General features: G+C 44.1%; 1 protein-coding gene across 1 annotated transcript in view; it reads right to left on the bottom strand.

Moving 5' to 3' along the window:
• The window catches only part of znhit6 (zinc finger HIT-type containing 6), a 71075-nt gene extending 63685 nt beyond the window's left edge, over nt 1–7390 (bottom strand). The window contains exon 1 of the mRNA XM_072273272.1: nt 6583–7390. Within this exon, the coding sequence (XP_072129373.1) occupies nt 6583–6980 (398 nt within the window). The 5' untranslated portion in view covers nt 6981–7390. The remainder of the gene's footprint in view (nt 1–6582) is intronic.
• Nucleotides 7391–25324: the final 17934 nt, after the last annotated feature.

The raw sequence follows: 25324 nt of genomic DNA, 5'->3' as shown, positions 1-25324 counted from the left end.
CCTAACAGACGGGAAGCCATCTACTTCACTGCCCCATCATGGCCGATTTATTATCAGAGGGCACCGACTCAGAACAGAGGAATGTCCATTTAGAACAGGAATGAGGAGGAATTTCTTTAGCCAGAGGGCGATGAATCATTGCCAGACAGCTGTGGAGGTCAAGTCAGTGGGTATATTTAAAGTGGAGGTAGTTAGGTTTTTGATTAGTCAGGGGGTCAAAGGTCACAGAGAGAAGGCAGGAAAATGAAGTTAGGAGGGATAATCAGCCAAAATAGAATGGTGGAGTACAGCTGATGGGCTGAATGGCCCAATTCTGTGCCAGTAATGTGCAAAAATCTTGGGCATGCATGTATAGCCAGGGTGCTAAGCCTTTTGCACAGTACTGTAGTAATTTCATGTATTGCACTGTACTGCTGCCAACAAAATAAACAAATTTCATGGCATATGTGAGTGGTGATAAACCTGATTCTGATATAGGTCTCTATTGTGGTGGGGGAGGCAGGGAGAGGGGAGCAAGTGGGAACCACCAGGGACACATTCTGTAATAGTCAATAAACCAATTGTTCAGCATCAAATGACCTTGCCAGGTGTCTCAGGGCTGGGTGTGTCAGCACCCACTTCACCCCCGGCCCTGGCACTCCTTCTCTGCCACCTGTCCCACACCCCTCGCATGGCGTTCCACCCTCTCCATTCCCAACATCCTTTGCTCCAGCCAAATTTACAAACACGCTCTCTGCTCCTCGTTGACAAATACAGTACTGTATGTCTTATCCACACCATCAAGCTCCCTTAGCTTATATGTTTGGAAAAGGACACCCTTCAGTCTAATTCCAAAGAACTGGGCCTACCTCGACAGAACAACCCTCTCATCCCAGGAATGAGCCCGGTGAATGTATCTTGCTGTGATTTTCAGAAGTCACAACAGTATAGCACAGGAACTGGCCCTGCGGCCCACCATATATGTGCCGAACGTGATGCCAAATTAAAACTCAATCTCTTGTGCCTGACCTGATTCATTTCTCTTCATTTCCTGTACGTCCATACATCCCTGTAACAGCCTCTTAAACACGTTACCATATCTGCTTCCACCACCACTCCCGGCCATCTGCTCCAGATACAGAAACCTCAAGTCCCACACCATCAAGTTCAGGAACAGCTACTTTGGTTCAAGAGCACAACTCTGATTTGAAGATCCAAAGTACATTTATTATCAATGTATACAGTATACAACCCTGAGATTTGTCTTCCCCACTGACTGCCGCAAAACAAAGAAACACCATGGAACCCGTTCAAAGAAAAACATCAAACACTCAACGTGCAAAGGACAAATCACGTAAACAGCAAAAACCAAAAAGAACACAGAATACAAACATCACACCACAGTCACTGACACGGTCTGGGAATGTTCAGTTCCGTTTAGTGCTGTGTGATTCGTTGACTGTAGGCCACGGAGTCGGTCTGCCACAATCAAAATCACGCAAAACAGCAAAAAAAAGGAGTAATCGGAAACCAGAAACACATAACATCAACTGCAGAGTCCAAGCCACAAGCCACATTGATTAAAGCTTGCCCAAGACCCAAGGCTCCGGCACCATCCTCCAACAGCATCAATAGGGAGGGGATGGGAGAGGGAGACCAGTCAAACACAGGCAGCTTCTCTGAGGAGCAGCGAGTAAGAACGAGACAGAGACCAGCACACACAAGCACCCTAATCACCACAGTATAGCTGCACAGTGGCCATACGAGCATTGAAAACTCAAATGGACTTCGTATTTTCGTCTAATCATTTCTTGTAAAAATTGTGTATAATTTATACACAAAGCTGGAAGGAATAAACAGCTAATATTTCAGGACAAGACCTTTCATCAGTCCTGATGAAGGGTCATGGGCCAAAACGTCAACTGTTTATTCCTCTTCATGGACGCTGCCTGACCTGCTGAGCTCCTCCAGCATTTTGTGTGTGTTGCTCAGGGATCTCCAGCATCTGCAGAACTTCTTGTGTTTCTATCTAATTTTTTTTTGTGTGTGTGTTGCTTAAATGTAATGCTGGGGGTTTATAAGGCATCGGTCAGACCACACAGATTATTGTGAACAGTTCTGGGCCCTTTACTCTAAGAAAAAATGTGCTGGCTTTGGAGAGGATCCAGAGGAGGTTCACGTGAATGATCCGAGGAATGAAAGGGTTAACATATGAGCAGTGTTTGATGGCTCTGGGCCTGTAGTCGCTGGAGTTTAGAAGAATGCGACAGCGCCTCATTGAAACCTACTGAATATTGAAAGGCCTAGATAGAGAGGATGTTTCCTTTACTGGGAGAGTCTCAGACCGGAGAGCATAGTCTCGTACAGAAGGTCGTCCCTTTAGTACAGAGATGAGGAGGAATTTCTTTAGGCACAATGGCTGTGGAGGCCAAGACATTGAGTATATGTAAAGTGCAGGTTGATAGTTAATTAGTCAGGGTGTCAAAGGTTACGAGGAGAAGGCAGGAGAGTGAGGTTGAGAGGGAAAATAAATCAGCCATGATGGAATGGCAGATAGGCCGAGTGGCCTAATTCGTCTGTCTTGTGGTCTTCTCTAATCCTGTTGCAAGGTTTACATTCCATCTGTGGTTACAAGTACCACTTCAGTGCAAAAGAAATTGCCCTAACTTTCACCTTCTGACCTTAAATGCACACCATTCATTATGTGACATTTCCACTCTGATGGCCTATCTTATCTACAGCTCTCGTAAATCTTCTATCAGATCTCCCCTCACCCTCTGCTGTTCCAGAGAAAACAACCCAAGCTTGTCCAACTCCTCCTTATAGTTCAAACCCTCCAATCCAGCCAGTATCCTACTGAATCTCTTCAAAGCCTTTCTCTAATGGGGCGACCTAAATGCACAGAATGCTCAAGGTCAGCCAAAATTCACCTTATTCGTCCAACTCCCTCATTAAAGTGGGTGCAGTTTACCCATGCCTCATCAGATTCTGAAGGTAATGATGGACTGAGCTTGCTCTCCTTCTACATTTCACTGTCTCTCTGCGACCCTGTCCCCCCGCCAAATCAAAACACAAACTGCCACACTCGGCTTTACTGACATAAACAGACCCTTCAGCCCATCTAGTCCGTGCCAAACTGTTACTCTGCCATAACAGATATTATATCCTACTGACCTGCACCTGGACCATAGCCATACGTACCTATGCAAACTTCACTTACACGTGAAATCAAACCCGCATCCACCACTTGTGCTGGCAACTCGTTCCACATTCTCACCACCCTCTGAGTGAAGAAGCTCCCACTCATGTTCCACTTAAATATTTTACTTTTCACCCTTAACCCATAACCTCCATGTCTACTCTCATCCAATCTCAGTGGAAAAAGCCTGCTTGCACTTGCCCTATTAATACCCCTCATAATTCTGAATACCTCAATCAAATCTCCCCTCCTCCTGCACTCCAGAGAATAGTCTTAACCTATTCGACTCACTCAAGTCCTCACGTCCTGCCAATATCCTTGTAAATTTTCTCAGTACTCTTTCAATCTTTCCTGTAGGTAGATAGAGCATATTACAACACGCTACAGGCCCTTCAGCCCAAGATATTGTGTTGACCCTTTAACCTACTATGATCAATCTAACCATTCCCTCCCGCGGAGCCCTCTACTTTTCTTTCAACCACGGGCCTACCTAAGAGTCTCTTAAATGTCCCTATTGTATCTGCCTCTACCACCGCCTCTGGTACCATGTTCCACATACCCACCACTCTGTGCGAAATAAAACTGGCCTCAACTCCCCCCCCCCCATATTTTCCTCCCAACACCTTAAAATTATGCCCCCTTGTGTTAGCCATTCTGCCCTGGGAAAAAGTGTCTTGCTGCCCACTCCATCAATGCCTCACATCATCTTGTACAGCTCTATCAAGTCACCTTTCATCCTTCTTCACTCCACAGAGAAAAGCCCTAGCTCACTCATCCTATCCTCATACGACGAGCTCTCTAATCCAGGCAGCATCCTGGTAAATCTCCTCTGTACCCTCTCTAAAGCTTCCACACCCTTCCCATAGTGAGGTGACCTGAAATGCACATGATACTCAAAGTGCAGTCTAACCAGGGTTTTAGAGAACTGCAGCAGACGTTTAGAGAAGCACATGAATGCGAGGTAGAACAGTGCGCACATTGTGTAGGCAGAAGAGATTAGATACATAACGTGCCAACTCAATAAACGAGAAATTCTGCAGGTTCTGGAAATCCAGAGCAACAAACACAAAATGTTGGAGGAACTCAGCAGGTCGTGCAGCACCAATGGAAATGACCAAACGGTTGATGCTTTGGGCCAAGACACTTCTTCAGGACTGGAAAGGGAGGGGGGAGATGCCAGAATAAAAAGGTGTGTGGTGGTGGGAGGGGGGAAAGGAAGATGGTTAGAAGGTGATAGGTGAAGCCAGGTAGGTAGGAAAGGTAAAGAGTTGGAGAAGAAAGAATCTGAATGGAGAGGAGAGTAGAGCATAGGAGAAAGGGGAGGAGGAGGGGACTGGGGAGGTGAGAAGAGGAGGGAATTATTTTTACTGGAAAGAGAAATCAATATTCATGCAATCAGGTTGGAGGGTACCCAGAGGGGACATAAGGTGTTGCTCCTCCACCCTGAGGGTAGCCTCATCTTGGCACAAAAGGAGGCCATGGACCGACATGATGGAATGGGAATGGGAATTGGAATTGGAATTAAAATATTAGGCCACCGGGAAGTTACGCTTTCGGTGGATGGAGCAGAGGTGCTCGATGAAGCAGTCCCACAATTTACAGTGGGTCTCACCAATGTAGAGGAAGCCGCATTGGGAGCACTGGGAGCACTGGTGGCAACAGGTGAGGTCAGCTGGTTCTCAGTGTTGCCTCACCTGGACGGACTGTTTGGGGCCCTGAATGGAGGTGAATCGTCAGGTGTAGCATTTAGACCAACTGCTGGGATAAGTACATCGGTAACCAAGAGATTAAACAAAAGACCAGCTTTAATTACCTTGGTAGCTTTATATCACAAGATGCTAGAGGTAAAGTAGAAATAAAAAGAAGAATTGCCATTGCCAAAACCATCTTCCAAAAAATGAAACCCAGTTTTACCAACAGACACATTTCTATGACAACAAGGCTTAGGCTACTAAAATGTTGTATCTGGTCAATCTTGCTGTGTGCTTCCGAAACATGGCGGGACTGTCATATGTTGAAAGGTTGGAGCGACTGGGCTTGTATACACTGGAATTTAGAAGGATGAGAGGGGATCTGATTGAAACATATAAGGGATTGGACACGCTAGAGGCAGGAAACATGTTCCCGATGTTGGGGGAGTCCAGAACCAGAGGCCACAGTTTAAGAATAAGGGGTAGACCATTCAGAACGGAGTTGAGGAAAAACTTTTTCACATAATGGGTTGTGGATCTGTGGAATGCTCTGCCTCAGAAGGCAGTGGAGGCCAATTCTCTGGATTCTTTCAAGAAACAGTTAGATAGAGCTCTTAAAGATAGCGGAGTGAAGGGATATGGGGAGAAGGCAGGAACGGGGTACTCATTGTGGATATCAGCCATGACCACAGTGAATGGCGGTGCTGGCTTGAAGGGCCGAATGGCCTACTCCTGCACCTATTGTCTATAACACCAGAACTCCAAAGAAACTTAGAAGCAACAGAAATGTGGTTTCTTAGAAGAACGCTGAAAATATCATATAGAGATAGGGTAACTAATGAGACAGTACTCCAACGTGCCCATACAAAAAGATCTTTAATGAGAACATTAAATGAGAGGAAATTTAAATTCCTGGGCCATGTCATCAGAAAGGGAGAAATAGAATGCCTTACATTACAAGGCCGTATGCCTGGGAAACGCGGAACAGGAAGGCAAAGAAGAAAATATATGGACACTGTGAAAGAACTAACAGATCTAAGTGTACGAGATATCATTGACACTGCGAGGGATCATTCCATGTGGAGAGCCATGATCGCCCAAGCGTGTAACACGCAAGGCACATGAAGAAGAAGCTGGGATAAGTGCCGGGAGGGACAAATAGACAAGGGAACCACAGAGGGAGTGATCCTTGCGGAAAGCAGAAACGAGGGAATGATGGTTTGGTGGCAGGATCCTTTTGCAGGTAGCAGAGGTTACCGAGTATGATGTGTTGGACGCAGAGATGGTAGGTGAGGACAAGAGGAACTCTGTCCCTGTTAAGGCAGTGGGATGATGGTGGACATTCAGGAACTGGAGGAGATTTGGGCGTGGGCAGCATCAATGGCGGAGGATGGTGAACACCTTCCTTTGCAGGGGGGCGATTGTGAAGTTCTGGAAAGGAAAGCCTCATTCTGGGAACAGATGCAGCAGAGAGCAAGGAACTGAGAGAAGGGATAGCATTTTTACAGGACAGAGGGTGGGAACAGCTACAAGTCCTGTAATCAATACATTAAGTTATGAAGGCCAATGTGCCAAGAGCTCTCTTGACAACTATCTACCTGTGGCACCACTTTTCAGGAGTTACGGATTTGTGTTTCCGTATCCCCCTGTTACTGTAACAAGGATCGGTGGGGGAGGACACAGACCCTGTGCCATGTCCCGAGGACTACTCACCGCGACAGGGAGAGCTTGCTTTTCACGGCCGTTATCTGCTGCACCGCGGTCATTGAAGCCGGTTCCGCGCTCGCGGTCAATTCTGCATCCTCTAAGCTCGTGCTCGGCCCCGGGAGCGCGCGCGCCGCTGCCCCTTCCAGCTGCGCGGGCACGGCCGCGCCATCGAGCCGTGTGCACGGCTCCCGGCTGGCGCACCGTCCCGCTGGCCTGGAGCCGGGCTCCGCGCTTGGATTCGGGGCCGGTCCTCCCAGGATCGCAGCTGATCCTCCAGCGCTCAGGTTCCGGCCTACCGTCGGCGGACCTCCGGCACCCGGTGTCGGTCCTCCCAGCGTCGCAGCTGGTCCTCCCAACAGGTTCAGCATCGGTCCTCCCGGCTCTGCCGTTTCTCCGCCCTCCATGCCTGGGACCGCGTGGAGCCGCCGGCTGGGTGTCGGCACCGCTGCGCCCCGCCTCCCCGCAGCCCTTCCGCTTCCTGAAGCCAGCGCAGACCGCTGTGACCCCGGGGCGGAGATAACTCGGGGAGCGGGGCCTGAGCCCCGGGGCGGGGTCGGAGATGACTCAGGGAGTGGGGCCTGAGCCCCCGGGGCGGGGATGGAGATAACTCGGGGAGCGGGGCCTGAGCCCCGGGGCGGGGTCGGAGATGACTCAGGGAGTGGGGCCTGAGCCCCCGGGGCGGGGATGGAGATAACTCGGGGAGTGGGGCCTGAGCCCCCGGGGCGGGGATGGAGATAACTCGGGGAGCGGGGCCTGAGCCCCGGGGCGGGGTCGGAGATGACTCAGGGAGTGGGGCCTGAGCCCCCGGGGCGGGGATGGAGATAACTCGGGGAGCGGGGCCTGAGCCCCGGGGCGGGGTCGGAGATGACTCAGGGAGTGGGGCCTGAGCCCCGGGGCGGGGTCGGAGATGACTCAGGGAGTGGGGCCTGAGCCCCGGGGCGGGGTCGGAGATGACTCAGGGAGTGGGGCCTGAGCCCCCGGGGCGGGAATGGAGATAACTCGGGGAGCGGGGCCTGAGCCCCGGGGCGGGGTCGGGGATAACTCGGGGAGCGGGACCTGAGCCCCCGGGGCGGGGATGGAGATAACTCGGGGAGCGGGACCTGAGCCCCCGGGGCGGGGTCGGGGATAACTCGGGGAGCGGGGCCTGAGCCCCTAGGGCGGGGACGGAGATAACTCGGGGAGCGGGGCCTGAGCCCCGGGGCGGGGACGGAGATAACTCGGGGAGCGGGGTCTGAGCCCCTAGGGCGGGGACGGAGATAACTCGGGGAGCGGGACCTGAGCCCCCGGGGTGGGGAGTGTTGTAGAGCCAGAGGTGCAGCAACGTGGGGGCGCGGAATGGTGAAAAGCGAGGAGCGATGAGAGGGATTTTAAATCAACAACACAACAAATGCTGGAGAAGCTCAACAGGCCATCTGTGGGAAAGAGTTAACAGTCAACGTTTCAGGTCGAGATGGAAGGGAAGGGGAGAGGTCAGAGCAAAGAGATGGAGGGAGGCGAGGAGAAGTACAAGGTGATGGGTGAAGCTGGGGTGGGCAGGAGCTGGGAAACAGATAACGGGCTGGAGAAGGGGAATCTGATAGGATAGGCCACAGTAGAGAGAGAAGAGGGAGGCAAGGAGATAAGGTGAGAGAGGGGGGAAACAGGAATGAGGAATACTGAAGGAGAGGAGGTTAGGGGGAATTACTGCATTCGAGAAATTGATGTTAATGCCTCAGTTTGAAGGTTACCCAATGGAATATAAGCTGTTCCTCCAGATATGGTAGGTATCTCACAGACTTGCAGGTGAAGTGTTGCCTTGCCTGTAAGGACTGTTTAGGGCTCTGAATGGGGAGTGAGGAGGTGTAGAGGCAGGTGTGGAACTTGCTACACTTGCTAAATGCTAGGAGGGAGATCGGGGCCAGTTATCAGCCCAAAAGGTCGACTGTTTACTCTTTTAGATAGATATACTTTATTGATACTGAGGGAAATTGGGTTTCATAACAGCTGCACCAACCAAGAATAGGGTGTAAATATAGCAATACAAAACCTCAAACAAACAAACAATCTCCCCTTCTGTTCCATTCCTGAGGAAGGGTCTCGACCTGAAACGTTGACTGTTAACTCTTTCCCACAGATGGCCTGTTGAGCTTCTCCAGCATTTGTGTGTGTTGTTGATTTAAAATCCCTCTCATTGCTCCTCGCTTTTCACCGTTCCATAGATGCTGCCTGTCCTGCTGAGTTCCTCCAGCATTTTGTTTGTTTTGCTTGGATTTCCAGCATCTGCAGATTTTCCTATGTTTGGAATTTCAATGAGATGCTTTTTACACAAGAGAACAGTCGGTGCTGGGAATGGACATGGAGCAGGACTCATTTTCAAGGACTCTCAAAGCAAATTTATTATCAAAGTACATAGAGGTCACCATATACAACTGAGATTCATTTTCTTGCAGGCATACTCAATAAATCCAATAGCCATAGTAGAATCAATGAAAAACCACACCCAAGAGGATGGGCAAAAACCAAAGTGTAAAAAAGAACAAGCTACACAAATACGGAAAGAAAGGGAATAGTAGTAGTAAATAAATAAACAAATAACAAGAACATGAGTTGAAGAGTCCTTGAAAGTGAGTCCATAGGTTGTGGGAATATTTCAGGGATGTGGTGAGTGAAGTTATTCAGTTTGGTTCAGCAGCCTGAGGGTTGAGGGAGAATAACTTCCTGAACCTGGAGGCGTGGGTCCTGAGGCTCCTGTACCTCCTTCCTGGTGGCAGCAGTAAGAGGAGAGCATGGCCTGGCAGGTGGGGGTCCCTGACAATAGATGCAACAACACTCCATGTAGATGTACTCAATGGTGGGGCAGGTTTTACCTGTGATGGACTGGGCCATATCCACTAGTTTTTGTAGGATTTACTTTTTGGCTGTCACTTGTTTTCAGTCTTTTGTTCATGCGTAGTTTTATTTGTAAATTCTATTATCTTTCTTTGTTTTTCTGTAAATGCCTGCAAGTAAATGAATCTCAATGAATATATGCATTCATGGCCACTTTATTGGGTACAGCTGTACACTTGCTCATGAATGCAAATATTTAATCAATGGATTATAAATTACTATAAATTGCACATTTAAACGGAGACATTATGTGAAGATTTTTACTCCTCATGTATATGAAGGATTTAAGAAATAAAGGCAATTCAATTCATGTAGCAGCAATTCAATGCATAAATGCATTCAGACGTCTAGAGGCGTAAAGAAGAACAGCACAGAAATAGGCCCTTCGGCCCATCCAGTCTGTGCTGAACCATTTAAACTACCTACTCCCAACCTCCTGCACTGGGACCATTGCCCTCCATCCACATACTTCTCTTAAATATTAAAGTCAAGCTTGCATGCACCACTTGTGCTGGCAGCTCATTCCACACTCTCATGACCCTCTGAGTGAAGAGGTTTCTCCTCATATTCCCCTTAAATTATTCACCTTTCACCCTTAAGCCATGACCTCTAATTGTAGTCCCACCCAACCTCGGTGGAAAAAGCCTGTTTGCATTTACTCTATCTATACCCCTCATAATTTTGTGTACCTCTATCAAATCTAATCTCAATATCCTATGTTATGGATTTGCCTGCTGGCAGTTGATGGAGTAACAGCTCTCTACTGCTGCTCCTAATTTACTTACTTTTCTCTCCAACCTTTTGAAATACTACTGTTAGACGGGATAGTATTTTAATATGACTACCAAAGCAGCTTTGGAAGCTATTACAGGCTCAATTCAAAAACTTACTGAGGAGTTGCAACAGTTCAGAAAAGAAATCAGCGCTGAAGTTAAACAAATAGGTACGAAACTAGAAGATATTCAAGCAATTCTAACTGAGCATGATAAGAAGATAAAAGAACATGAAGATGTTATTACTTTACTGGACGAGAGAATGGATGATAGGCAAAAGCTGTATGAGAAACAATCCAAGTCCAATGAAGTAGTGAGACAGAAGATTATTGAAGTAGGAGAAACAACTTACGAATCTTGGGACTTAAAGAACAAACGGAAGGAGATAATCCTAAAGAATTCTTTGCAAACCTTTTGATGGAATTATTCCCTGATATTATAAAGTCTCTGCCTTCGATTGATCATGCCCATAGGTTGCCTATCTATGGATCGACTTCAAAATGAAAACCAAGATCAGTCATTATGTTTCCACGAATTTCAAATAAAGGATCATCTGATTCGAGCTGCCCATTGAAAAGGTATGATTGACTACCAAGATCAAAAGATTCGTATTGTTGAAGATTTTTCATCAGAAGTTATGGCAGAACGTGTTAAGTTTAAAAAAGTTATGGTGAAGCTATACAGCCAAAATTTTAAACCCTCTCTGTGTTCTCCAGCTCGATTGAGAATTACATTGGAAAATGGATCAGTTAAATGGTTTTATACGAAGGAGCAGGCGCAAGAATTTTTGGACTTAAGAAAATGACTGTATACATATATTGAATAGATTAAAAATCTTGCAAAAACAGAAATACTACATATTAAGAAAAATGACTGTTTAACATCTTTCAGTATGAATAATTGCTATTTCTGTTTGATAAACCTGCCTAAGCTTGTCTTCCACTGTATATTATTTAGTCTTGATTGGAATAGTGAATAACCTTGAATTCTTTGGAGCGGTTCCAACAGGCTTTCTAAGGGAATGTGTTAAGGGGAGGTAGATAGTGGTTGCTCTTTGACTGAGTTTCTCTCTTTGGGAGGAGGGAGGGGGATGGGAAGCTCTTTTTTCTTGAAGCTAGTTTGGGAATCTAGTTAATTCTGTTGCTTATCTAATATATCTCAAGGTTTGTTATTTGGGTTTAATTTATATTTTTCTGATAGCTACTTTAACCTTTCTTATAAATAGTTTTAAAATGGATCAAAGTATTAATTTACTCAGTTTTAACATTAAAGGGCTAAATCACCCCGTGAAAAGAAATAAGATTTTTGCCTATATTAAAAAACTTAAGGTACCAATTGCTTTTCTTCAAGAAACGCATATACGTAAGTGTGACACGCCTTTTTAATTGATAGAGAAAATCTCATTTCCATCCTCGTTTCAGGCCAAAGCTAGCGGGGTTTCGATCCTTATAGATAATAAAGTTCCCTTTGTTCAATATAAAGTAATTTTTAATACTAATGGGTGTTTTCTTATAGTATCAGGGAAACTAAATAACAAATTAATGGTATTTGCCAATGCATATGCTCTGAATATAGATGACCCAGGCTTCTTTGAGAGATTTTTTTCATTTTTGCCAGATCTAAGTCTCTACTCAATGGTGATGGGTGTAGACTTTAATTGTTGCTTAGATCCAGTTTTAGATTGTTCATCCTATAAACCAATGATACCAAATAAATCAGCTGTGTTTATTAAATCTTTTTTTAGTGAAATGTGGTATTATTGGTGCTTGGTGTTTTTTTTATCCAGTAGACAAGGAATATTCGTTTTTCTCTCATGTCCATCATACATATTCCAGGATTGATTTTTTTTTATTGATAGCCAAATGATTCCATTAGTTCGATCCTGTGAATATAAAGAGATTGCTGTTTCAGATCACGCTCCTGTGTTTCTATCTTTAAATCTCCCTGGTCTTCTTCAAACAAATAGATTCTGGCCATTTAATCTAACTTTGTTATCTGATAAAGCTTTTTTTAAAGTTTATGGAGAGACAAATTACTTTTTTTTTTGAAGAGAATATGTTAGAGGAGACTTCTAGTCTTATCAGATGGGATGCCTTTAAGGCATATATTAGAGGACAAATTATTTCTTATACTGCAAGTATTAAGAAAAAAGCTGATAAAGAGAGAAGTGATTTAGCTAATCAGTTGAAACAGTGAGACCAAGAGTATGCCTTGGCTCCAGAACCTGCCTTATATAAAAGACGTGTTGAAATTAAAACTAAATATGATCTCATTTTAACTTATCCAATTGAAACCCAACTTGTAAAAGATAAAAGTCAATTTTATATTCATGGAGATAAAACAGGTAAATTATTGGCTGATCAAATTAAAACCTTTACAGCTAAACAACAGATTAAAGAAATATGCAAAGCTAATGGTGATAGGACAACTGATTATTTAGAAATAAATAATACTTTTAGAGAATTTTACCCTAAACTTTATAGTTCTGAATCTTCTAAGGATAACACTGTAATGAACAGTTTTTTAGATCAACTAAACATTCCCACAATTTCTGTCGACAACAGAAAGTTGTTGGAACAACCTATTTCTTTCGAGGAAATTGTTGAAGCTATGCGCTCATTACGTTTGAGGAAAGCTCCGGGTCCAGATGGATTTTCTGGAAAATTTCACAGGACCTTTTCCTCATTGCTTATACCTCATTTATGTTCATTTTTATGGATTCATTTAAGTAGGGCAGACTCCTTCAATATTTTTATGAGGCTTCCATTTCTCTTATTCTTAAAAAGAATAAGGATCCAACTGAATGCTCTTCTTGTAGACCAATCTCTTTACTTAATGTTGATACTAGGATCCTATCTAAAGTTTTGGCCCATAGGATTGAAAATATTTTATCATCTGTCATTTCTGATAACCAAACTGGATTTATCAAAAATCGATATTCTCACTTTAATATTCGTCTGTTATTAAATGTTATTTATTCTCCTTCTAACATGATATCGGAATGTGTGGTATCCCTAGATGCTGAGAAAGCTTTCGATGGAGTTGAATGGAATTATTTATTTAAAACTTTAGAAAAATTAAATTTTGGACCCGTTTTCATTCAATGGATTAAATTACTTTATTTAGCTCCTTCCGCTAGGGTTATCACTAATTCTCATAATTCCAAACCACTTAAGCTTCAATGTGGCACTAGACAAGGGTGTCCATTGAGCCCTTTGCTTTTTGATCTGGCCTTAGAACCATTAGCCATTGCCTTTCGAGAATCTAATGATATCACCGGTATTTTAAGGAGAGACACTATTCATGAAGTCTCGCTGTACGCTGATGATTTGCTGCTGTTTATTTCTAATGTTGAGACTTCGTTACTCCATGTGCTTTCTTTACTCTCCTGTTTTAGCCGGTTCTCAGGTTATAAATTAAACCTATATAAAAGTGAACTTTTTTCTTTGAACAATTTGATTCCAACGAGTTCTAACCTTCCTCTTAAAATTGTAAGAAACCAATTTACCTACTTAGGTGTAACAATCACTAAAAACTATAAGTGTCTATTTAAAGAAAATTTTCTTACCCTATTGAATCATGTAAAAAGGATACTATCAAATTGGTCACCTGTTTCATTATCGCTGATTGGTTGAATCAACTCTATCAAATGAATATATTACCTAAATTTATATATCTCTTTCAGGCATTGCTGGTTTTTATTCCTAAATCCTTTTTTGATTCCCTTGTCTCTATTATATCTTCTTACATCTGGAAGAATAAGCATTCTAGATTAAACAAAATTCATCTTCAGAGAGATGAAAAGAATGGAGGATTAGCCTTACCAAACGCTAGATTTTATTGTAGGGCAGTTAATATAAGAAATCTTACATTCTGGTTATATTACATAAATCGTGAGGATTGCCTGATGTGGGTTTTTTTTAGAAGTTAACTCTGTTAATAAATTCTCTATTATTTCTCTTCTTAGATCCTCACTCCCTTTGCCTCTGAGTAAGTTAACTGATAATCTGGTAGTTAAACACAGTATGGGAATTTGGATACAATTCTGAAAATACTTTGGCTTATGGAGATTTTCTCTTTTGTGTCCCATTTTTTCTAATTTTTTTTTAAACCCTCTATGATTGATGTGGCTTTTAAAGAATGGGATAGATTAGGTATTAAATGCTTTCAGGACTTGTTTGTAGAGGAAAGTCTTTTTTCGTTTGAACAACTGTCAACTAATTATAGTTTACCCAAAACTCATTTTTTTGGATACCTACAAATGAGATTTTTTACGGTCTCAAGTAAGTATATTTCTTAAAAGTCCTGATAAGAATCTGCTAGATGTAATCTTTAACTTGAAGCCTTTATATAATGGATCTATATCTAATATTTATAATATGCACATGGCCAAGTGGTTAAGGCATTCACCTAGTTACCTCAATGTCGCTAGTTCGAGCCTCAGCTGTGGCAGCGTGTTTGTGCCCTTGAGCAAGGCACTTAATCACACATTGCTCTAGTCTGTGCGAGGAGTGGCGCCCCACACAGACTTCCAATCTGTGCCTTGTAAGGGATGAAAATACCTGACGCAGGCCTCTCATGGTCTGAGTCGACGTTCCCTCCCCTATAATATGCTGCTGGGAATGAGAAGTGTTCCTTTAGATAAAATTAAAAATCTTTGGGAACAAGATTTACAGATTTCATTTGCTGAGGAAACTTGGAATCAAATTTTTTAATTGGTTAACACTTCATCGTTATGTGCTCGCCACTCTCTCCTACAATTTAAAGTGGTCCATAGGGTCCATATGACTAAGGATAAGTTATCTCGTTTTTATTTATTTATATCTCCGTGTTGTGATAAATGTAATAATGGAGAATCTTCACTCATTCATATGTTTTGGACATGCCCGAGTCTTGGAAAATATTGGAAAGAAGTATTTCAAACTTTCTTGATACTTTTTAAAGTAAACTTTAAGCCTAATCCTTTGACTGCTTTATTTGGTATTGGAGGAAAGGATATTATTTTGGAGTCATCTGACTTGCACATTTTGGCTTTTATGTCTCTGATGGCCAGAAGGACGCTCTTGCTTAAATGGAAAGATGCGGCCCCTCCTATTCATGCCCAATGGTTACGTGATGTGATGTCGTGTGATGTTTAAATTTAGAGAAGATTTGATGTTCAATCTCTGAATCTAGTCAAGACTTTCAAGCATTGTGGGGACCTTTTCTGAATTATTTTCAAAACCTTTGATTTGCTGTTAGAGCACAGATGATGACTAATAAGTTTTTCCCCTTTTTTTCTTTACCAATCAGCTTTGGTCTTGGTAGTGGGTTAGATTTTTTTAATATAATAAATGTTACAAATCAATTAACTTGTATGAATATAGGGTACGGAGTCTTTATATGTGATTTAGAATAATGTGTCGATATATATTTTTTTCCTGAGCTCTGTATTCTTACATGTAAATTAATTAATTAATAAAAATATTGGAAAAGAATATTCTATGTTATAAGGAATACATTCTTAACCTATTCAATCTTACAACTCAGTCCTCTAGACCCAGCAACATCCTTGTAAATTTTCTCTGTATTCTTTCAACCTTGTTTACATCTTTTCTGTATGTCGGTGACTAAAATTGCACACAATACTCCAAACATGGCTTCACTAGCGTCTTATACAACTTCAACATAACGTCCCAGCTCCTGTACTCAATATGTTGATTTATGAGGACCAAGGTACCAAAAGCTTTCATAGGCAGATAGGTTCGTAGAGATGTCACTTTCAATGAATTTTGGGGCTATATTTCCAGATCTCTTTGTTCTACAACACTCCTCAGTGCCCTACTATACACTCTGTAAGATCTACCCTGGTTGTTCCTACAGAGGTTCAAACCCTTGCACTTGTCTGCATTAAATTCGGTCTGCCATTTTTCAGCCCATTTTTCGAGCTGATGCAGATCCCTCTGCAATCGATGATCGCCTTCCTCACTATCCACTACACCCACAATCTTGATGCCATCCTCAAAGTTGCTGATCTAGTTAACCACATTATCATCCAGATCATCGATATAGACGACAAAGAACAAAGGACCCAGCACTGATCCCTGCCACAGGCCTCCAGTCAGAGAGGCAACCATCTACTACCACTCCCCGGCTTCTCCCACAAAGCCAATGTCCTATCCAATGCCGAATGACTGAACTGTCTTGAGCAGCCTCCCATGCAGGACCTTGTCAAATGCCTTACTAAGGTCCATGTAGACAACATCCACCGCCTTGCCTTCATCCACCTTCCTGGTGACTACCTCAAAAAACTCTATAAGATTGGTTAGAAATGAACTAACACACATAAAGTCATGCTGACTATCCTTAATCAGTCCATATCTACCCAAATACTTATATATCCAGTCCTTTAGAATACCTTCCAATAACTTTCCCACAACTGGTGTCAGACACAACAGTCTATAATTTCCTGGTTTATGTTTAGAGCCTTTTTCAAAAAGCACAAACAACACTGGCTATCCTCCAATCCTCTGGTACCTCTCCTGTCACTAATGATGTTTAAAATATCTGGAGGGAACACCTCGTCAGGCCCTGGGGATTTATCCACCCTGATCTGCCTCAGGGTGGCAAGCATCTCCTTCTCTGTCATCTGCACAGGGTCCATGAAGTTGATGCCACTTTGCCTCACTTCTATAGACTCCCGAGTAACTACAGATGCAAAAAGTGTATTTATGATCTCCCTCATTTGTTTTGGCTCCACACATGGATTACCATTCTGATCTTCCAGAAGACCAATTTTGTCCCTTGCAATCCTTTGCTCTTAGCATATCTGTAGAATTCATTAGGATTCTCCTTCACCTTGTCTGCTGGAGCAACCTCATGCCTTCTTTTAGCCCTCGTTATGTATTTAAGTGTTCTCTTGCATTTCTTGTACTCCATAAGTACCTCATTTGTTCCTACCTGCCTATGTCTGCTGTGCACCTCTTTTTTTCTCTTAACCAGGGCCTCAATATCACTTGAAAACCAAGGTTCCCTACACTTGTTATTGTCACCTTTTATTCTCACATACAAGCTGCGTACTCTTAAAATTTCATTTTTGAAGACCTTCCATTTTTCAAGTACACCTTTGCCAGAAAATAGCCTTTCCCAATCCACACTTGCCAGATCCTTTCTGACACCATCAAAATTGACCTTTCTCCAATTTAGAATCTCAACCTGTGGACCAGACCTACCTCCTTGCATATTTACTTTGAAACTAATGTCATTGTGGTCACTGGATGCGAAGTGTTCCCCTATTCTGCTGACCATCACAGCATCTATTTGACAACAATTGATTAATCTATATTCTAAACCGTACTGAAACAATACAAAATAAAGCCCTTGCAAACAGCCTGACCGAGCATCCTCACAGTGATCATCCTTTATTTGACTCCAACTCTCTCAGGTTAATAAAAGTGGAAATTCACACTCTTTATTTCAAATAGATCTTTTATTAATTAGCAAGCACAGCTTGTCTGCAGATGTGGGGAATTTAGAAATTGTGTAATGGGGGTTGGGGACATAGAATTGATCAAGGGCAGTTTTTTTTAGGAAATTTGGAAAACAGGTATTTCTGAGGGAGGCTGAGAGAAAGGTGTTTTCAATCGGGAGGAAGATTGTGGCCCAGGGTAGCAGATCAATGTTGCCGGGGGCAGGGAAAGAGGGATGCAGTCTATGCAGCATAGTAAAAGCTGTTAGGATGTTGGGAACCAGGCAAATGTCATAGTTAGGTACAGAATGACAATGAGCCCCAGGAGTGTTCATTAATCCTACGACAATCGGCACGGACTAGAAGGGCCGAGATGGCCTGTTTCTGTGCTGTAATTGTTATATGGTTATATAGTTACACAAACATCTGTCACCTGTCCTGTCTCATTCCCTAATAGCAGATCCAGTATTGCTGTGTCTTTGGGACCTCTACATACTGATGAATGAAACTTTCCTCAATGCATTTGACAAACTGTCCCATCTAGTTCTTTTACAATATGGGACTTCCAGTCAATATGTGGAAAGTTAAAATCACCTACTATAACAACCTTGTGTTTCTTGCATAGAGGTCATGGGTTAAGGGTTATAGTTGAAAAGTTTAAGGGGAACAGGAGGGGGAACTGCTTCATTAGAGGGTGGTGAGCTGCCAGCACCAATGGTGGATGTGGTTTTGTTTTCAATATTTAAGAGAAATTGGGATAGGTACATGCATGGGAATGGTGTTGAACACTATGGTCCGGGTGCAAGTCGATGGGGGTAGGCAGTTTAAACGGCTTGGCACGGACTAGATGGGCGGAAAGGTCTGCTCTTGTGCTGTAGTTTTCTATGACTATGATTCTATGGTCAAGAGGTTCAGTTGTTGTTCAGACCAAACATCAGAATGGGGAGGAAATGTGATCTAAGTGACTTTGACTGTGGAATGATTGTTGGTGCCAGACAGGGTGGTTTGTATATCCCAGAAACTGCTGATCTCCTGGGATTTTCACACACAACAGTCTCTGGAGTTAACAGAGAGTGGCAGGAAAAACAGAAAAAAACATCCAGTGAGTGGCAGTTCTGTGGGTGAAAATGCCTTGTTGATGAGAGACGTCAGAGGAGAATGGCCAGACTGGTTCAATCTGACAGGAAGGTGACAGTAACTCAAATAACTGGAGACAGTGTGTGATGGAGGATAGGCAGGTGATAGAGAAGGGACATGCTCAGACCGATGGTTTGTGATGTGTCTATTTTAATGCAAGGAGTTGATAAAAGTGAACTTGATGATGGTGAGGACAATATGAGTGAGGTTGATGTTCTGGAGCATGTTGATATTAAGGGAGAGGAGGTGTTGGAGTTGTTAAAACACATTAGGACGGGTAAGTCCCCGGGTCCTGACGGAATATTCCCCAAGCAGCTCCACGAGGCAAGGGAAGAGATTGCTGAGCCTCTGGCTAGGATCTTTATGTCCTCGTTGTCCACGGGAATGGTACCGGACGATTGGAGGGAGGCAAATGTTGTCCCCTTGTTCAAAAAAGGTAGTAGAGATAGTCCAGGTAATTATAGACCAGTGAGCCTTACGTCTGTGGTGGGAAAGCTGTTGGAAAAGATTCTTAGAGATAGGATCTCTGGGCATTTAGAGAATCATGGTCTGATCAGTGACAGTCAGCATGGCTTTGTGAAGGGCAGATCGTGTCTAACAAGCCTGATAGAGTTCTTTGAGGAGGTGACCAGGCATATAGATGAGGGTAGTGTAGTCGATGTGAGCTATGTGGATTTTAGTAAGGCACATGGTAGGCTTATTCAGAAAGTCAGAAGGCATGGGATCCAGGGAAGTTTGGCCAGGTGGATTCAGAATTGACAGAGGGTCGTAGTGGAGAGAGTACATTCAGATTGGAGGATTGTGACTAGTGGTGTCCCACAAGGATCTGTTCTGGGACCTCTACTTTTCGTGATTTTTATTAACGACTTGGATGTGGGGGTAGAAGGGTGGGTTAACAAGTTTGCAGACAACACAAAGGTTGGTGGTGTTGTAGATAGTGTAGAAGATTGTCAAAGATTGCAGAGGGACGTTGATAGGATGCAGAAATGGGCTGAGAAGTGGCAGATGGAGTTCAACCCGGAGAAGTGTGAGATGGTATACTTTGGAAGGACAAACTCCAAAGCAGAGTACAAAGTAAATGGCAGGATACTTGGTAGTGTGGAGGAGCAGAGGGATCTGGGGGTACATGTCCACAGATCCCTGAAAGTTGCCTCACAGGTGGATAGGGTAGTTAAGAAAGCTTATGGGGTGTTAGCTTTCATAAGTTGAAGGATAGAGTTTAAAAGTCGTGATGTAATGATGCAGCTCTATAAAACTCTGGTTAGGCCACACTTGGGAGTACTGTGTCCAGTTCTGGTTGCCTCACTATAGGAAGGATGTGGAAGCATTGGAAAGGGTACAGAGGAGATTTACCAGGATGCTGCCTGGTTTAGAGAGTATGCATTATGATCAGAGATTAAGTGAGCTAGGGCTTTACTCTTTGGAGAGAAGGAGGATGAGAGGAGACATGATAATAAGAGGAATAGATAGAGTGGATAGCCAGCGCCTCTTCCCGAGGGCACCACTGCCTAATACAAGAGAACATGGCTTTAAGGTAAGGGGTGGGAAGTTCAAGGGGGATATTAGAGGAAGGTTTTCTACTCAGAGAGTGGTTGGTGCGTGTAATGCCCTGCCTGAATCAATGGTGGAGGCAGGTACACCAGTGAAATTTAAGAGACAACTAGACAGGTATATGGAGGAACTTAAGGTGGGGGGTTATATGGGAGGCAGGATTTAAGGGTCGGCACAACATTGTGGGCCGAAGGGCCTGTACTGTGCCGTACTATTCTATGTTCTAGCTCTGGTCACCTAAAGGGCAAAGATACCAGTAAGTCTGAGAGGTGAATTGCTTGCCACAGCCTTTTAGGACGGAGATGAGGAAAAACTTCTTCACACAGAGAGTGGTGAATCTGTGGAATTCTCTCCCACAGGAAACAGTTGAGGCCAGTTCATTGGCTATATTTAAGAGGGAGTTAGATATGGCCCTTGTGGCTACGGGGATCAGAGGGTATGGAGGGAAGGCTGGGGCGGCATTCTGAGTTGGATGATCAGTCATGATCATAATAGATGGCGGTGCAGGCTCGAAGGGCCGAATGGCCATCTCCTGCACCTATTTTCTATGTTTCTATGTTTCCCTGGCTCATTCTGGGACCCTGTGTCCAATGCCCCATCTCTCTCCATACCCATCACCCCTCACCCTGGGTCACCATGGGACCCTGTGTCCAGTCTCCCATCTGTCTCCACTCTCACTCCTATCCATCTGTCACCCTGGGACCCTGTACCCATTGTCCCATCTCTCTCCACACCCGTCACCCCTCTCCCTGGGTCACCCTGACTGCCTTTAACACACCTAATGACCTGGCCTCCATGGACATCTGAGGGAATGAATTCCAGGGATTCACCACCCTCTGGCTAGAGAAATAACTCCTCATCTCTATTCCAATGTCCTTCTATTCTGAGCAACACGCTCAGCAGCAGGTCAGGTAACACCTATAGAAATGAATAAAGGTCAATGTTTCATGCAGAGAGCCTCTTTCAGGACTGATGAATGATCTTGACAAGAAACATAGACTATTTATTCATGTCTATAGATGCTTCCTCCACCATTTTGTGTGTGTTACTCTGGATTTTCAGCATCTGCAGAATCTCTCGTGTTTCTGATTTCTTCAACTCTCCCACTCTTGGAAACATCTTCACCACGTCTGCTAACGAAGCCTTTCAATATTTGATAGGTTTCAACTGCCTGAACTGCTCAGTGTCTCTAGAGCTCTGCCTGGAAACATAGAACAGTACAGGACTTTCAGCCCGCAATGCTGTGCCCAACTTGTAACCTATCAAACTCTGGTTAGGCCACACGTGGAGTCCTGTGTCCAGTTCTGGTCGCCTCACTATAGGAAGGACATGGAAGCATTGGAAAGGGTACAGAGGAGATTTACCAGGATGCTGCCTGGTTTAGAGAGTATGCAACACACATAAAAGTTGCTGGTGAACGCAGCAGGCCAGGCAGCATCTCTAGGAAGAGGTGCAGTCGATGTTTCAGGCCGAGACCCTTCGTCAGGACTAACTGAAGGAAGAGCTAGTAAGGGATTTGAAAGTGGGAGGGGGAGGGGGAGATCCAAAATGATAGGAGAAGACAGGAGGGGGAGGGATGGAGCCAAGAGCTGGACAAGTGATTGGCAAAAGGGATACGAGAGGATCATGGGACAGGAGGTCCGGGAAGAAAGACAAGGAGTGGGGGGGGGACCCAGAGGATGGGGAAGGGGTATATTCAGAGGGACAGAGGGAGAAAAAGGAGAGTGAGAGAAAGAATGTGTGCATAAAAATAAGTAACAGATGGGGTACGAGGGGGAAGATGGAGCATTAGCAGAAGTTAGAGAAGTTGATTTTCATGCCATCGGGTTGGAGGCTACCCAGACGGAATATAAGGTGTTGTTCCTCCAACCTGAGTGTGGCTTCATCTTTACAGTAGAGGAGGCCATGGATAGACATGTCAGAATGGGAATGGGATGTGGAATTAAAATGTGTGGCCACTGGGAGATCCTGCTTTCTCTGGCGGACAGAGCGTAGATGTTCAGCAAAGTATGCATTATGATCAGAGATTAAGGGAGCTAGGGCTTTACTCTTTGGAGAGAAGGAGGATGAGAGGAGACATGATAGAGGTGTACAAGATAATAAGAGGAATCGATAGAGTGGATAGCCAGCGCCTCTTCCCCAGGGCACCACTGCTCAATACAAGAGGACATGGCTTTAAGGTAAGGAGTGGGAAGTTCAAGGGGGATATTAGAGGAAGGTTTTTTACTCAGAGAGTGGTTGGTGCGTGGAATGCACTGCCTGAGTCAGTGGTGGAGGCAGATACACTCATGAAGTTTAAAAGACTACTAGACAGGTATACGGAGGAATTTAAGGTGGGGGCTTATATGGGAGGCAGGGTTTGAGGGTCGGCACAACATTGTGGGTCGAAGGGCCTGTACTGTGCTGTACTATTCTATGTTCTATGAGTATTATGAACAAAGCAGATGAGCTTAGAGCGTGGATCAGTACTTGGAGCTATGATGCTCTGGCCATTACAGAGACTTGGATGGCTCAGGGACAGGAATGGTTACTTCAAGTCCCAGGTTTTAGATGTTTCAGAAAGGACAGGGAGGGAGGCAAAAGAGATGGGGGCATGGCACTGTTGATCAAAGATAGTGTCAAGGCTGCAGAAAAGGAGGGAGTCATGGAGGGATTGTCTATGGAGTCTCTGTGGGTGGAAGTTAGGAACAGGAAGGGGTCAATAACTCTGCTGGGTGTATTTTATAGGTCACCCAATAGTAAGACAGACATCGAGGAGCAGATAGGGAGACTTATTCTGGAAAGTTGTAATAATAACAGGGTTGTCATGGTGGGAGATTTTAATTTCTCAAATATCGATTGGCATATCCCTAGGGCGAAGTGTTCAGATAGGGTGGAGTTTGTTAGGTGTGTTCAGGAAGATTTCTTGACCCAATATGTAGATAAGCCTACAAGAGGAGAGACTGTACTTGATCTGGTATTGGGAAATGAACCTGGTCAGGTGTCAGATCTCTCAGTGGGAGAGTGTTTTGGAGATAGTGATCACAACTCTATCAACTTTACCACAGCATTGGAGAGGGATAGGAACAGACAAATTAGGCAAGCATTTAATTGGAGTAAGGGGAAATATGAGACTATCAGGCAGGAACTTGAAAGCATAAATTGGAAACAGATGTTCTCAGGGAAATGTACGAAAAAATGTTGCAGATGTTCAGGAATTCTGCATAGGTACGTTCCAATGAGACAGGGAAAGGATGGTAGGGTACAGGAACCATGGTGTACAAAGGCTGTTGTAAATCTAGTCAAGAAGAGCTTACAAAAGGTTCAAAAAACTGGGTAATGATAGAGATCTAGAAGATTATAAGGCTAGCAGGAAGGAGATCAAGAAAGAAATTAGGAGAGCCAGAAGGGGACATGAACAGGCCTTGGCGGACAGGATTAAGGAAAACCCTTAATGTTAAGAGTAAGAGGATACGATGTGAGAGAATAGGACCAATCAACTGTGACAGTGGAAAAGTGTGTATGGAACCAGAGGAGATAGCAGAGGCACTTAATAAGTACTTTGCTTCAGTGCTCACTACGGAAAAGGATCTTGGCGATTGTCGGGATGACCTAGAGCGGATTGAAAAGCTTGAGCATATAGACATTAAGAAAGGATGTGCTGGGGATTTTGGAAAGCATCAAGTTGGATAAGTCTCTGGTACTGGACGAGAAGTACCCCAAGCTACTGTGGCAGGTGAGCAAGGAGATTGCTGAGCCTCTGGCAATGATCTTTGCATCATCAATGGGGACTGGAGAGGTTCCAGAGAATTGGAAGGTTGCAGATGTTGTTCCCTTATTCAAGAAAGGGGGTAGCCCAGGAAATTATAGACCAGTGAGTCTTACTTCAGTTGTTGGTAAGTTGTTGGAGAAGGACCTGAGAGGCAGGATTTATGAACATTTGGAGAGGCATAATATGATTAGGAATAGTCAGCATGACTTTGTCAAAGACAGGTCGTGCCTTACGAGTCTGATTGAATTTTTTGAAGATGTGACTAAATTCATTGATGATGGTAGTGCAGTAGTTGCAGTGTATATGGATTTCAGCAAGGCAGTTGATAAGGTACCTCATGCAAAGCTTATTGAAAAAGTAAGGAGGCATGGGATCCAAGGGGACATTGCTTTGTAGATCCAGAACTGGCTTGCCCACAGAAGGCAAAGAGTGGTTGTAGACGGGTCATTTTCTGCGTGGAGGTCGGTGACCAGTGGTGTGCCTCAGGGATCTGTTCTGGGACTCTTACTCTTCGTGATTTTTATAAATGACCTGGATGAGGAAGTGGAGGGATGGGTTAGTAAATTTACTGATGACGCAAAGGTTGGGGATATTGTGGATAGTGTGGAGATCCCACTAGGAGTATTGTGCTCAGTTCTGGTCGCCTTACTAAAGGAAGGATGTGGAAACCATAAAAAGAGTGCAAAGGAGATTTATAAAGATGTTGCCTGGATTGGGTAGCAAGCCTTATGAGAATAGGCTAAGTGAACTCAGCCTTTTTCCCTTTGAGCGTTGGAGGATGAGAGGTGACCTGATAGATAGGTATAAAATGATGAGAGCCATTGATCGTGTGGATCGTCAGACACTTTTTTCCAGGGCTGAATTGGCTAACACGAGAGGGCACAGTTTTGAGGTGCTTGGAAATAGGTACAGAGGAGATGTCAGGGGTAAGTTTTTTACGCAGAGAGTGGTGAGTGCATGGAATGGGCTGCCAGCGACAGTGGTGGAGGCGGATATGATAGTTTCTTTTAGGAGACTCCTGGACAGGTATATGGAGCTCAGAAAAATAGAGGGTTATGAGTAACCCTAGGTAATTTCTAAGGTAGGGACATGTTCAGTACAGCTTTGTGGGCCGAAGGGCCTGTGTTGCGCTGTAGGTTTTCTATGTTTCTATAACCATGCGTTACCACAGTGGTGTGCAGAAGGACATCTCTGAATGCACAACACGTTGAACCTCCATGT

Source organism: Mobula birostris, chromosome 12, assembly GCF_030028105.1.
Source record: "Mobula birostris isolate sMobBir1 chromosome 12, sMobBir1.hap1, whole genome shotgun sequence".
Classification (NCBI taxonomy): domain Eukaryota; kingdom Metazoa; phylum Chordata; class Chondrichthyes; order Myliobatiformes; family Myliobatidae; genus Mobula; species Mobula birostris.
This window is presented reverse-complemented; position numbering and strand designations above follow the sequence as displayed.